General features: G+C 31.9%; 1 protein-coding gene across 5 annotated transcripts in view; it reads right to left on the reverse strand.

Annotated features, from left to right (window-relative positions):
- The window catches only part of MDGA2 (MAM domain containing glycosylphosphatidylinositol anchor 2), an 820,633-nt gene that overhangs the window by 29,754 nt on the left and 774,422 nt on the right, over positions 1-16,457 (reverse strand). For 4 of the 5 annotated variants that reach the window (XR_014015308.1, XM_081227678.1, XM_081227679.1 and 1 more), the window contains 4 exons: positions 13,176-13,353; positions 9,338-9,358; positions 5,999-6,154; positions 5,366-5,524 (listed from right to left, as the gene is read on the reverse strand). Coding sequence is in view for 4 of the 5 variants with exons in the window: in XM_081227678.1 (XP_081083804.1) it covers positions 5,366-5,524; positions 5,999-6,154; positions 9,338-9,358; positions 13,176-13,353 (514 nt within the window). In the remaining variant the exon portion in view is untranslated. The remainder of the gene's footprint in view (positions 1-5,365; positions 5,525-5,998; positions 6,155-9,337; positions 9,359-13,175; positions 13,354-16,457) is intronic. The other variant, XM_081227680.1, reaches the window with a different exon arrangement.

Genomic DNA, 16,457 nt, shown 5'->3' on the forward strand with positions numbered 1-16,457 from the left:
AGGAAAAAAATAAATTTAGGGATAGTTGGTGGTTCATAACCAGAAACTTAAAAGGTAAATGTACTACATATTACATATGGTCTTATTAGAGAGTCTGTGACAAGGATCGGTAATAATATTTTGATTATACATGGTAATAAGTCATGGTTAAAGTCTATCTACCACCCCCTTAAAAAATACATCTTAATTTAACAAAGCAGTTTACTGAATGAATGTCTTCTTTCTATTGCATTGTTTTCACACTGATGACATTGGCATTATCAGTATTAACTACAAATAAGACTTCACTGAAAGCATTATATAATACTTAACAGAAAGATTGGCTTAATATCGATTATTAACAAACAGCCCACTGTTGGTAGCTATTCTCTAATATTTAAATGTAGAATATTAAATAACCATATCTATTCTCTCAACCACCAGGGAATTGTCTTTTTCAAGAACCTTAATTCTGAGAAATTATCAAGATGTAAGTATCTCAAAATTACATATTTATTTTGCTGAGATTCTTCTACAGTCAATGTAATTAAGACTCTAAAATAATGGCACTTTAATATATTTTTTTCAGGCTCAAATTGACTCTCACGCAGTGTTTAACGCCAAGGGGAAAAATATGTGAGTAGATTTTCTGTTTTACAAATATATCTGAGATATAAGCAAAAATGTTGATTTAAAAAAATACTAATCAGAAGAAATATGATCTTTGACTAAAATAAGAATAAAAATCAGACTCCTAAACTCATGCAAAAGATTGTCACCTTTGCCTTCTCTACACCTTGTATAAAAACATTTAAGTCCCCTTTTAAAAATCTTTGAATGTCAGCACTGAGAAAGCTTTAATCCAGCTCTTGCTAAAGGATAACCTGAGATATCTTATTAAGAGAAACTTAATTGAGGTTAATTTCAGATTCATTAAATTTTATTTCTACATTTTGTTAGATCATCATAAGGTAACATATCTGGATCATACTTCAGCTGAAAACCCAAATTTTATTCTTTAATGTATTATGGGCTTTCAGTATATACAATTTTTATTTGTACATGTTTTTTGTTTTTTCTAAAAATACTACACGAAGATATTGCTAAGAGTATAGCAATATCTATATAGTATAGCAATATCTATATTGCTTATAGATACTGAGTACTTTTACAAAATACTAAGTACTTTCATAAAGATAAATTTCATTTAATTAATTAAGAAATATGTGACACTTTTGTTTTCCTCTATATTTTAGCTGCCAGATAACTTAAATTCAAATTCAAGTTAAGTCAGTGATTAACTTCTATTGTTTTTTCCAACCTATCCTATAAGGTCTTGGTGAAACTACCTTCTGGTTTCAATCTAAACTCATACTTTCATTTCCCTCATGTTGTCATTCTTCTCGCACACTTAGAAGCTAAAGTATCTATTTTTGGATGATTTTTAAAAAATCTATTGAGCATTTTTTTTTCCAGAGGATCAAATATAAATAAATCATGCTATTGCTCTCAAGAAGCTTACAGTCTAACAAGGGTCAGGGTGACAAACATGATAAAGATGTGCACCAGGTGTTAGGAGAACAGAAGGAGCAGGGAGGATGGGGAGGAATTTGGGCAGATGTCTTTGAGTTGGATTTTGAAGGAAGAATATGAGTACCCTATATGATTAAAGAGGAGAAAAAGTACTACTTCTACCATATGTTTTAAAAAATATTCATTTACTTAATAAGTATTTATGGATGGTCAAATAAACATTTACATTTGCAGGGTATCATGTGATGAGAAGAATCATTGTTTCTACTCTTCCAAAGCATACAATTCAAGTAGGACAAAAAACAGAGTCTGTAAAGAAGCCCCAGATACAACACAGATTGATTTGGAGAACTTCAGGTATAACTGGAATAAACCATGGAGCTGCCCCAAGGAGATGCCAGAAAAGCATGTATCCTTGAGGCCCTTACATTACTAGTTTTAGAGAATGATCTTTATCCCCAGAAACTAGGGGCCAAAGAGACAGCAAGGAAGGCAGTTAGCAGACTAATTCAGTACAATACACAAGAAGGGATGGAGAGTCGAACTGAGCATTATATCCCAAAATACATTTCAAAACGCTGAGGAATGATGTCCTGATCTCCAACCTCTCCAACTCTCTCTATATCCCTGATCAGTATCGATTTCCTTTTACCACATTCCTAAAATGGTTTACTCTTTGAAAATGAAACCTTTGCATTTATTTTAAAGAGAAAATAGAAACTGTTAGGAAGACAAATTTCACATCTGTTTGCTGTTCTTGCATCTAAGAATGAATCAGAAGCCACATTCTTAATTGTTTTCATCCCATCTCAGTAGAAGAGACATTAGTATCCTCTTCAAGGCTGATCCCCCACCAGACCTCTAAATTCTCATCTCTTCAAGAAACTTGCTTCCCTCTTATTTGTGTATCTCTAAATTTACCCTTTCTTTTAACTCTTTTTTCTCTCTTATTTAAGTCCTTCTACAATCCCACATCTCTCTACTTTATCACTTCTTCCTCACCCTCAAGATTCATGAGAATAGATGTCATTAATGAACTCCTTTTCCTTGCTTCCCATTTGTTCCACAGTGAAATTAGCTTTCTAGAGACACAACTGTATTTGATCCATTGTTATCAAGTTCAATGAATGTATTCATAAGTGTCTTTTGTATTTTTATATTTAATTTCCTGGTATGTTATGATGCTTATATTTCACATTCTTATTTCTAGAAATAAATGAAGTACATATTTTACTGATTTTTAATAAGCTCTTGTCATATCCAGTGACCTCATATGAGGTTCAATTTCTTTGTAAGAAAATTAGAAATTTAGCTGATTAATCAATCAAAATGCCTACTAGTGGTCATAGGATTGCTGAAATAGTCTTATATTATTGTCAATAGCCAGATCATGTACATTGTATTATATCATGTACATATAAATCAACGGTTAAAGGGTGACACATTAAAGCTCTCATTTATTTTTTCTTAAATCAATTTTGATGAAAACTTAACAAGAAATTGTACCACTGTGGCAGATAACCTCTAAGATGCTACCCAATGATTTCAACCTCCTAAGATTAACACTCTTGTGTCATTTCCTCCCCCTGAATGTGAGTTGGAACGATCAATCAGTTATAATAAATAGAATAAGTTATGGGATATCACTCCAGTGATCAAGTTATTAAAAAGTCTTGGGCATGTATTTGTTCTCTCTTCATAGATCGCTTGCTCTGGAGGAGGCCTGCTGCCATAAGACAGTCCTATAGAGACATCATATGGCAGAAAACTGAGAAAAGCCTCTGGCCAACAGCCAGCAAGAAATCAATATCCTTAGTCCAACACCTGTGAGGGAGTGAGACCTGCCAAAAACCTAGTGAGTGGGCTTAGAAGGGTATTGTCCCCAAATGAGGTCTTCAAATTAGACAGCAGTCCTACCTGATAGCTTATTGGCAACCTCATGAGAGGCCTAGAGCTACAGACACTCAGATAAGCCATACCCATACTCCTGACCCACAGAAAATATGAGATCATAAATGATTGTGTTTTAAAGTACAAAATGTGGGAGAAATTTATCTGCAGCAATAGATAAGTAATATAACATATCTGGCTTTACTTCAAAGAGGAACCTCTTTTCTAAATAATGAATAACTGATCACCCTTTTTTGTATTATTAAAAAAACTGCAACTCTTCTCAGTGATATATTGTCCGTTAGTCCCAGTTAAAAGAGCAATGATTATTTATGGTTGACCAAGAAGTAATAACTGCAAGTAGGCTATTAGAAATCCAGAACAAATCATTTTTGAATCTGGATTTCCAAAAGAAGGAATAAAACTAAGATTGTAATTTGTAAAAACCAGTGACTATAAATGCACCCCAGTTTAACAGATGAATGAGTGTCTTAGAATAATATTTGCAAAGAGGAAGGGTTTTAGATACAGGCAGCATCTCTCTAATGAGGTAGTTCACCTAGCCATTAGTCATGTCTGGAACAGATATTTTTGCCTAGATTTTAGTAAACAGCATGACTGTGTCCTGCTGAGAGGGGACCCAAGTGACAGACCTAATACCTGCAACCTTCAACCATCTGAGGAAGCAGAGAAATGACACAGGTATCAAAGTGGTAAATGTTTGAGAACATGGAAGAAATGGAGAACTGCTTTCTCTTTGAAATAAGCAGAACAAAACTAGCAGAACAAGCAGGCATTCACTGACAATAAAGAGCATAAGAATAACAGCTGTGAAGTTAAAAGTATATTGAAATTATCTTGGGAATCAGCATAAAAATGTACACTTCTTTCATAGAGAAACATTTCTCTTTGTCCCAAAGCATTGCCTTATCCTCCAAATAGACAGAGGTCCACAATCCCTTGTCAACTTCTGTGGAGCTAGATATGCTTCACCATTCAGAATTTTGTCTTACTTTAGAAAGTTAAAAGAGGGTATATCTTGTATATTATGTGACATCCCCAGGAAAGAACTGAAACAGAATCCCATAATTAAACATAGTAATATTTTTGCTGTAAATAGTACATATGTTCACACTCATTTGGATAAATAAAGACTATACATATGTTCATATCAGTTCAGGCCAGATATTCTAACACATGTAGATCAGGTTAGCATGTGTTGGCAGATAATTACGTTTAAAACAATTTTGTGTTCAGTTGTTTTGATTTTAGAATTGCACATAAAGAATTGTAGATCTGCATGAATTCCTTCCACCCACCACCCTTATCAGGTTTGTTAGGTTCCTTCTCGAGGTTATGTGGTATTCTGTCTAGCATGATTGTGTATTTACTCATCTTAGCCTTTGTTATTCTTAAGGTATCTAAGGGCAGGAAGTGTGTCTTCATATTTGTATGTTTTTCAGGATCAAGGATGTTCTTAAATCCTACTAGGTGTGTTAGGCATACTTTATAAACAAGAAATTATTACCAATATTCCAAATGTGTAGATAGTGCTAAAAGCACTTGTCTTCCAAGTATGGCAATGTTTCTTTTCACGGTTATTAATATACACTGAGGCATTATTCAAGCAAATTTCTTTGTAAAGAAACAGAGTAAATTATACTGGTATTAATTCCCAAGAAGATCTCATAAAGAACTTAACCTATTGATGGTCTACCTGAATTAGGATTCTAGAGGAGGTAGGTAATGCACCCAAATTTCAAATTTTAATATAAATTTGGGAAATTAGGACATGATGGGGGAACATTCTTAGCATCTTATTTTGCAATTTGCCGGTAAGCCGTTTAAAAGTCAATGATGATACTCTTTGACTAAAATTGATTTCATGCTATGTGTTTGTGAACCTTTTTCTTCTGAGTTACGATTTACTTTAGGATAAACATAGTAATTCTTTCCATCTCACCTATATGTTGTCCATACATGTGATAAAAGAAGCTGAAACAATATGCAGTGTTCGTGGGTCCATAAGGGTTTTTGGGAGCTATGCTGAAAACAGGGCTGAGAAGTCGAGCCTTTTCTCCTTCTAATCTGGGTCTAGATGTCTCAATGTACATATAAAAACCTTTAAAGAGACAGAATAAAATGTTTAAGCAAATTATTGTTAGGCAACATGAAATTTAAAATCACTGAGAAGTTTTAGAGTTTCCATACAAAGTAAATATTGATAGGAGAGTCTGCATCTCATTTATAAAATCTATATATACAAACATAATATAAAGAATAAATAATCTATATAAAGATAAAATTGTTTAAAATGTGTAAAAACTTGAGACAAAATTGGAAGTTTAGACTTGAATTATCAAAAAAAAAATTCCTAAACTCTCTATATATGTCAGTGAGTTCTGAGTGAAAATTATTGATTACAGACTTTGGAAATATCTGAATTATTTGTATGGTATGTAAAAATTTCATGTTTTATTCCAAAATCTTCAAATCTATTGCTAAACATTGTCTTGTATTTCGTTTTAACAGCACTTCTAAAAAGTCCAAGGCTGGAGTATGATTGTTATGAACACAACATTTCATACCCTCATACCTTCTTTGGAGCCACTACGATCAGCATTAGGTCCAGTGTTTGGAGTATATTTTGTATTTCTTGTTGCAGTACTTTGCTTTGTCCAGTCAAAATTGTCTGTATCATCTTGGGTAAACAAACAAATGTTACCATCTTCAAATCCACAGTGAAATTCTCCTGTTGACAAATTTTAATTAAAATAATTAAGATAAATTAAATGAATACAAATATTGCAATATTCTTACAAGAAAAAGTTAAAACATTATACAGCAATAATAATGCAAGATTGCAATAATGGCACCATAGCCAAAATAATGCACAAGATGATGACTAAACTTAAAACGATTTCAATTTTAATGAAAATGAAAAATAATCTTGACATGTAAATCAGTCTCTTATTTAATAATTTAAACCCAAACCATTTTCCTCTGAAATATCCAGATAACTGAAATTAAAGAATACAATGCATGCTTGAATTATGGCTGAAGATTTTCCCCAACTTTCATTGTTCAAGTATAGGTACAATCCAAACAAAACTGTCAATTAGAAAAAGATCTTTATTAATTTACCCAACAGCACTTTAAAGCTGTATACCTTGAGGTTACAATTTTTCACTCCATGTCTCAAGATGCTTTCACGTATACCCATCTGCACAAATGGAAGTTTACTTAGGGGAAGATAATGGTAAATTATTTTTAAAAGTAGTTATCCTTCATGCTTTATTTGAATGTAGATTTGCCAGGTGCTTGAAATTCACTAGAAATAAAGTAATGAAGAGAACTTTACGAAGACCCTGTGGAAGGACTAGGATTTCTTGGATGCCAGCCACATGCTGAGTTAAGGCCCAACAGCAAGTTCACTGAGAGCTTTCCTTAAGTGTCCCTGAAATGAGGGTGGTAGTAATGTTTCTAGGTATCAAAAGGTTTTCTTACTGGGATGGACCCTGCTTGAAACAGGGGGGTAAATAATAGAGTTTATAATTTCCACTAGATATAAAATTAAAATTATCCTTAACTGAAAAAAAAACATAGTTTATATTATTTCATTCAAACTTATAAGAACTCTATGAAAATACAGAAATGCTAACTCATGAGGCTCATGTAGGAGAAAGCTTTGGGTAATTCCAGCTAGTAAATAATGAAGTCAAAACTGAGTATAGATTCCCTGCAATTCATAAAGATATAAACACCTAAATAATAAAAACTCCCATTTTTTCCCCCCTGCAATGGGTTAGATTTATCAGATATTCCTGGAAGTGGAGCCCTTGAAGTTGGGATCATGCCCTTGAATTAATCTGTGTGTTTCCATACACTGCAATGAACTATCAGAAAGGGGAATTAAGAAAATGATCTCATTTTCAGTAGCATCAAGAAGAATGAAATACTTAGGAATAAATTTAGCCAAAGAGATGAAAGACTTGTACATTGAAAACTACAAAACATTGATGAAAGAAATTAAAGACACAAATAAATGGAAAGATGTCTCGTGTTCTTGGATTGGAAGAATTAATATTGTTAAAATCTCTATACTACTCAAAGTGATCTATATATTCAATGCAATCCCTATGACAATGCCAGTGGTGTGTTTTTTTTTTAATAGAAATAGAAAATATTCCTAAAATCCTTATCGAACCACAAAAGACCCCAAATTGCCAACACAATTAGGAGGAGGAAGAACAATGCTGGAAACATCACACTTACTGATTTTAAAATATATTGCAAAGCTACAGTAATCAAAAGAGTATAGTAGTTTTATACCATTGGTGGCAATGTAAATTCGTACAGCTATTATGGAAAACAGTATGAAGGTTCCTAAAAAAACCTAAATACAGAACTACCATATTATCCAGCAATACCTCTTAAGACTATATAACCAAAGGAAATGAAATGAGTACCTCAAAGAGATATGTGCACTCACATGGTCACTACAGTATTATTTGCAATATACGAGAAATAGAAACAACCTAAATGTTCATTAATGGACTGTATTTACTTTTAATCTTCTCATGACAGCTGTTTTTAAACATTTCTACTGGAAGTGCAGTCAGAGAACTTACCTTCAAAATAATTATAATCAATATAGTAACTAATTAGCAATAGTACCCTGGGTAGAAGCCAGAGAGAACCTGATTTATGCCATTAATTCATCTTGAAACTGTCATGTATTTGTTCTTTTAGCAAATGATCATTGAACACCTGCTAAATATGAGATGCTGTGATAGACACAAAGATAGTGAGATGTAGAGAGAAATTAGAAACAGATTTAATTCTTAAGTATCTTACAGTCTACTGGAGGATATGAAAAAATCAAAAATAACTTCCACATAGATGAAGATAAATTGTTATGGAAAAATCAAAATGAGGGAATAATTAATGGAGGAAAACGTATTTGTGCTAAACATTATAAGAAAAATGAACCTCAAAGAGTTGGTAATAATATCCACATTAAAGGGTCATTGTGATGACTACATGAACTTTTATGCACTGAAGCAAGATGTGACCAATAAAGATCTATAAAAATATTCAGTATTAGTATTTGGATATGCAAAAGTGGAGTAAAAGAGGATCTTTGGTAAGAAATACAGCAAGAACAGAGGCTACAGAATTTGGTCTTTGTTATATAATGAGTTAAAGGCCATTGCAGAAAAGAGAATACAGTAAAATGAGAAAAAAGATTTGGACATTTTCTTCACTAAGTATAGGAAATTGAGAATGTTGAATGGATATGCGTAAGAGTATAAATGTGGCTCTTCTCTTTTGTTAGGCAAGAATAATATATTGTTAGACACAAAATAGAAGACAAAAATCAATTCTTAATTTTAAAATGAAATATTATCTAGAGGATGGTGCTCAGATTATCTTCTTCTTCATAGAAGATTGGGATATAGAATAATGATCCATGAAAAATCTTGCTTAAACCATTCAAATACTAACTTTCTAAGTAAATATAATATTTCATGAGTGGAATGTTGAAATCAAAGAATGAAAACTAAAGAAACAAATAATAGCAATACAAATAATATGCAATGCCACAAAAGAAACAACAGTTTATTATTTGTAGTTTATACAAATAACATTTGTTATTTGTGTAAACTACAGTTACACAAATAACAAATGTTAAGCATGTTGGGGAAATGGCTCCATATTCAGGAAAAGTCAATTATCAACATTAAATTATTTGTCTTTACACCCATATCCTTTGAAATTTAAAATTTACAATTATGTCAGTTTTACTGTTTCTAAGCCATTCTACTTTAAACCAAATATGAACAGTTGCTAAATAATCTTTGTATGTTTATGCATTTTCTATTTTTCTTAACTGTCAAATACAGTGCCATTTTTAAAGTGAAAATATACTTACTCAAATGAGGATTAACAGGAGCTACAAGAAAAGCAAAAAATAATGTTAGCATGGCTTGAATGTCTTTTATAAATCAAAGTCTAATCAGTGTCTCATAGTGCCTAACCAAAACTTAATGATTTTGTCCAATGTGGCCATGGAGAATTATATCTGCAATCCACTTTGTTCTAGAGGATTGAATAGAATCTACTTTGTAGCTCAGCAGTAACAGCCTCAAAGTACCCAAAAGATCAATGCTAAATAGCTGTGGGATTTGTTCATTTTCCAAGGAATGGAGTTGCTGATCTTTTATATCTTAACCAGTGCTAAACAAAACAGAGAAATCAAAACTGAGGCTGACAACCTATAATCTAGATGTTTTAACAATGAATGCAATTATCCAACAGAGATTACACTTTAGTTTTTTTTTTTTTGCTGTTATCCACTTCTGGTGAAACTAAAGCCATCCTCATATCATGTCCTTATGTGTGTCCCAAAACAAATAGCTACTTTGATGTTGCTTTAATTATATTCACACACACACACACACACACACACACACACCCAGTCTTCAAATGCTAAGCAATGCATTTGTATTTTCGCGTACCAGAATAAATATTTATCTCAAAAAACTAATTATGTTTGCAATACAAGTGCCAATTGACTTCTACCTGAAGAGGAATGAATACTTTAAATATTACTGAAACAGCAACAAAAATATGTCTAACCTAAGAGACAAAATGGTAGCTGTATATATCGCTTAGGCATTTATCACTCTGAGAGAAAATTCCATTCTGGATAAAAGAAAGCATTATTGCAGTCTCCCAAGATTACAATGGACAGTTAATCTAACCTCCAGAAGGTTGTCTACTTTGTTGTTAATTCCTAGTATTTGCCATTTACCACTTTTGTTAAACTTGGACATACTAGTAAAGTATGATAGTCAAAAATACACACACATGCATGAAGTAAGTTCATATATAATTGTTAAATTTAGTACACTGAGATCAATTTTAACAAAGTGATTAGTTTCTCAATAAATTACTTTTTACTATTTCTGCATTGAGAAGCCAGATTATTCCCATTATTTTAGTTGTTCTAATTGTTCATTTCCTATTGTAAATTATGAAATGAATAACACAGAGAAGGGACTATACATTTATTACTTTCACTGAAGGGGAGAAAAAATAATTCCCTTTCTTGCAAAGTATAGGTATATTTTAATTTGAAAATTAATTGTTAAAAATTAAAATTATTTCATAATTAGAATAATATGAAGTTACAATTTTTATATATTGTCTTTGAAAGAAGTAAGCATCTTTAAATTATAATTTAGTTCTAAGAAATGTCACAGCTACATGTAACCTGTGACCAGACTGAATTTTGAGACTTCTCCTACAATATTTTAGTCACCAAATTCACTATAAATATCACAATTAACCTTGTGAAAATTTGTCATTCTAAATTTGAAATATTGCAGTGAGTCTATTTTTCTTTTTTCAAACTAGCATGTCAAATTTCTTATAGACGCCTATATACATTATATGCTTATATACACTAAAGTATACTTTACCCAAGTCCATAGTATATAGAAGTAATTTTTAATTAAAATGTTTAAGATTTTAATAAGCATGCCTAAGATATAAAGATAATTAAAGAAAGTTGGAACTAAACGTAATGTCTATTTTCCAGATTTATTTTTCATTTCATTTGTTACCTCAGAGTTTTCAATAAGAACTACTGAGTTTATGAAGATTTTTTTCTATATCTCTGTAAGACAAGTTCTAATAATTTCTAAACTTCGCAAATAAGTAAAGATTTCTGTCATGGAGGAGTGAGCCCTAGTTTTAGTCAGAGATAGTCATTTCATAGTTGTTTAACTCTACAGGACACAAAGTTTCTGGGTCATAATATCTTCATCTTTTAAAGGAATGGATAGTAATGCATGGTTTCCAATGCCCCTCCATATTACATAGTTTACAGTTTTACAACTTAGGGGCAGGGAGCATAAATACTAGTTAGGAGGAGATAATTCATATTTTATAAAAACATATGACACTAAAAATTTAGAGAAATATACTGGGATGTTATCTAGTTGTTTGCTCGATGGAATCATGAAGGTGATTACAGAATAACAATTACTCTTCTGCAATAATAGTTATATCACTAACAAGAAACTGTACATTTTAAAAAGAATCATATTCAAGAAAATATACACAGTGATTCTAATGCTTTTACATTCCTTGATCTTGTATGAATATTCCACTATACATTATACATTTCAATTTTTTAATGAAAATTGAATATATAATGCCCAATGTGTACTCTGACTGATGAGAGTGAAGAAAAGTGACTTCACAACCCTAATGAGTTTTTAATAATTTCACCTTATTTTGTTATTTCTGACAGTATTCACTGTTACTCTCTTAAGTAGGAAAAAATATTTAATGCTAAACAGAATGGAGAACTTCAGCTGCAAAAAACCTCATTCTATTATCTTTTTTTTTAACTCAAACCTTAACAATCAATAATAAAAAGAATAATATTCCACTGAAGTAATGAAACACATATGAAATATTTTGCCAGTGACTTATTCAACCTTGAGAAATACATTGATGAGTTTAGAGCTAGTCTTTGAATATTATAAATTTCAACTGAAAAGATGTACATAAATTTCAACTGATAAAATATTAATCTGTCAGGTATATGTTAAAAATAATATAATATCTAATCACCATTATTTCTATTTGCACTATTAGAAAGTTTTTGACCAACTTTTTTTCACAGGTTTATACCATTTTCTACTTTTAAGTAGGACATTTAAATAATAAAGAAATATTAAATGCATATTGTTTATAAATGCAAACTATCACTAACATATACACATTAACATTAGTGATCTAAAGGAAAAAAAATGACCAAAAAAAAAAAATCAACTAAGATGTCATTCAATAGGTGAATGGATAAACAAACTGTGGAACATCTACACAATGGGATATTATTCAACCATAGAAAGAAATGAGCTACTTAGCCACAAAAAGATATGGAAAAGCTTTAAATGTGCATTGTTAAGTACAATAAACCAGTTTCTAAAGGTTATATGTTGTATGATTCCAAATACCCAGCGTTCTGAAAAAGGCAAAACTATAGATATAAGATCTGTGGTTGTCAGGGTTGGAGGAGGGATGGAAGGATAAATCGGTGGAGCACAGAGGAATTTTAGAGCAGTCAAAATATTCTGTATGATACTGTAATGGTGGATAAATAACATTACACAGTTGTTAAAATCCATATAACTGTACAACACAAATAATGACCCCCCAATGTAAATTACTGACTTTAATAATGTATCAATATTTGTTAATCAGTTGTAAGAAATGTGCCACATTAATGTAGGATGTTAATAATAGGGGAAACTGACAGGGGGAGAGGGCATATATGGGAACACCCTGCACTTCCTACTCACTTTTCTGTAAACTTAAAACTGCTCTAAAAAATGAAAAAAATATTAAAACTCAATCACATTTCCTAATTTCTTAATGATATTAATTTTAAAATCATCAAGAATTTGAAAAAAAATGTATACATACTGCTTCACAACTATGCGATAGAAAATAAAAAGACATTGTGACATTATCACCTAGGTTCAATGTTAATTAAACATTTTTCTATATCTCTATTTATAACCAAATATTACAATTTATGATGATTAAGCATTGTGGGATTTTTTTTTCACTTGGCTAATGACCCAGAAAGTCAATATGCTAAGTTTTGTTTTGTGTCTAAATTTGGTAGATAGTTACAACCTTCTAGAGAGTTTAGTATGCAAATAAATACTTTTAAATGAAAAGCTACTTACCACTATATTTGATGACACGAATTGTTGAATCTCCTTCTCCAAACTTGGTGAGAGGAGTCAGTCGGACTTCATAAGCCTCTGGTTTAATTAGCTCAGTCAAGTTATATGTAATTAATTCTCCCTTTTGAATATTCCCATTTATTTTAATCTCCTGTTCCCACCATCGCTGCTGTCCAGCCTGAAATTAAAAGAATTATATAATAATGTTCCTGGTATTTTTAACTATGTGTTGGTCATGTGACTAAAAATACTACTGCTGGGGATTCTTTGGGGCCTAGGACAAAGTTATATTCCGTTAGAGATGTACCTTTGTTTCTGATATGCTCCTAGGGGCATCAATAGTATGGTTCACTTTTACTTTGAATATGAAGCCCTTTGGTGTCACAGATTAAAGTGGAGATGATCCCTTGCTTTGGACAGGCCTTGCGTTTTCAATCCTGTCTGCCTCACCACTGCCAAACTATAAGAAAGTTCAAGTTTGTCTGGGTTGGTTAATAGCTGAGGACAAAAGCAATTTGGGTGGGAAATCCCATTTACTACTTTGATTTTCCATTGTCCCTTAGATTTTTACCTAAGGGATGTGTGTGTGTGTGTGTGTGTGTGCCTGCAAAATATATATATATATATATATATATATATATATACACACACACATACACACACACTAATATGTTAATGTGTATATATATACATATTCATATATTTATATATTTGCTTGTTTTCTGAGGGTGGGTTAATCCTAATTATATAGCTTAGCTTATATTTCTGGAAATGAAAATCTCAAGTATGTGTTATTAGCAACAGCATTAGACAAATGACAAATAAAATAATGAAATGGAACAGAAAGCTCATATATAGATTTGTGGGGTTGTTCACAAAGAAGACATGAAAATATAAACCACTCATTGGTTATGTATATAAAAAAATACATAAATGTAATCCCTATCGCATATCTTATAACGAAAAGAAAAAAAAAAGAAAAGGCAGTCTCAGGAGGATCAAATACTTAAATTTAAAAGGCAAAAGTTAAATCATTTAGAAAAAACACAGAAGAATGTCATTATGACCTCAGGTAAGGTGTTACTTTCTTAGAATAGAAAAACACAATTAGTAAAGGAAAAGATTGATAAATTAGCCAATCTTAAATTTGAAATTAATATTAAATTTAAAATTTTAGCATAAAAATTTCTTCTCATCAGTGCTCCTCATTAAACAGGTAAAATAAAGGTAGAGGCTTGAAAAAAGATATTTAGAACAAATACAGTTAATCAGAATATATTAAAAACTCCTATAACTACATAAGAAAAAGAATTCAATAGCAAAATGAGCCTAATAGGAACAGGTATTTCATAAATGAGAAAGCCCAAATAACTAATTAGAGAAAAGTCTCAGCCTCATGGTGAATCAAAGAAGTGAAAATTAAAGCCACAATATTATTTCCCAGATAAAAGCTTATAAAGATAACAACATTAAGGTTTGTTGCAAATATAAAACAATGAGAATCTTTATACCTGTCAAGAACCTGGAGCAGCAGAGTGTGGATGGGTAAGATTTTAGTCTACTTACAAGCTAACAAGTTAGCCCGCAACAGTATCATGGGCACAAGCAGAAGAATCCAGACAACTGAGTCAGAGAAAAGGATTCATGACACAGCAGACAGTACAAGCTTTACTTTCAAACTGGTTCCCTTTGCCTCCCAATTCCCACAGGGTGATGCAGAAGTGCCCAATTGGATTTTGCACATGCCTTCTGTTTGTATCACATCTGTAGGACCCTGAGCTTAAGAGACCCTAGTGTGTTACAACTGACAGTACCCAAGCCTGTCAAACCATTGCCCAAGAGGGAGACATTATACTTATTATACTAGATATTAAATGGGCTTTACCTCTGTTCCGGGGGAGGTCTCTATATTCTAAGGATGTTTGCTATGCAAATAACCTTGAAAAGATAGGCTGGAATAAAAAAGACAGTGCCTCTGCACATATGTTATGCAAAAAAGCAAGAGACCTACAGAAAACTGTATTCTAAAAATATAGTCTTTATGAGTATGTAAATTGATATAAGTATGGAGAGCATTTGGCAATAAAAACAATATTACAATGAGAACAGATAAACTCTTGTACACAGGAAACAGGAATATTCATGGCATAGAAAACACAGAGAATGATGTAAACATCAGTAGGAGATAGAATTATCAAATTGTATACGCTTCATAAAATATAATTTAAAATATAGCATAAAAAGTGAACCTAAGCTATAATACATCACCATGGATGGATTTCACAAAATATTGAGCGAAATTAATTTTAAAGCAGACATATTATAAAATTTAAGTTCAAAATATGCATTTTGATAAGGGATGCATAGATATGTACTAAAGTATAAAGAAATGCAGAAAATAGTAAATGCTATGTTTAACATACTGGTCACGTGGATTAGAAGAGTATCAAGAGGAGAAGATGCAATTGTGAGGAGATGACAAAGGACTTAACTCTGGTGATCTTTAGTTTTTACATTGGTAGCAGGTATATAAAAATACTCATATTAGTTTTGGCTATGCCTGAAATATTTCTCTTTGTTTTTCAAAGAGAGAATTGAAGAATAAGAGACAGGCAACTGTGAGTTTTCTTAAAACTCTTTCTCCCTTGAATGTTAAGATTGCACTCTTGTATTGATTGCTTCCTCCATCTACATCTGTGGCAACTCATCTGCTTGCTGGGCTGCTTTTCCGTTTCCTGAGTTCTAAATGTTGATAGTCTCTGGAGTTTTATATTTGGTGTTTTTAATACACTGTGTTAGTGGTTCTCACTTTTAGGCAAGAATGAAAGTCACAGGACAATCTTGTTAAAAACCAAAATTCCAAGTCTTAACCACCAGTATTTCTGCTTCAATGAAGTCTACAGATATAATTTTTCAGTGAGCTTAGAAATACATTTTTTTTTTTTGAAAAGTACCTCCTCCTTTACAGGGTAATTTGGAAGCAGGTGACCCAGGGCCTGTATTTGTTGAGGCACAGCTCAGCCTTGCTAGTTCCACAGCATTAATACTAGTGGTTTCTTCTACACCTCTACACTGATTACTCCTGCTACATCTATTAGTCCTTACTATGTGCCAGTCAGGCACCATGTTAACTGTATTATACCTACTATATTTAATCTACCACAACCCTTAGTAGGTAGGAACTAATACTAGCCCTATTATACAAACTGAGGAAACTGAGGAAGAAGCAAGTTACTGTAACTCTCCTAAGGTTGTCAGTAGCAGCTGCAAAATTTGGTTACA

Source organism: Mesoplodon bidens (assembly GCF_964165515.1).
Source record: "Mesoplodon bidens genome assembly, chromosome: 3".
In the NCBI taxonomy this organism is placed as follows: Eukaryota; Metazoa; Chordata; class Mammalia; order Artiodactyla; family Ziphiidae; genus Mesoplodon; species Mesoplodon bidens.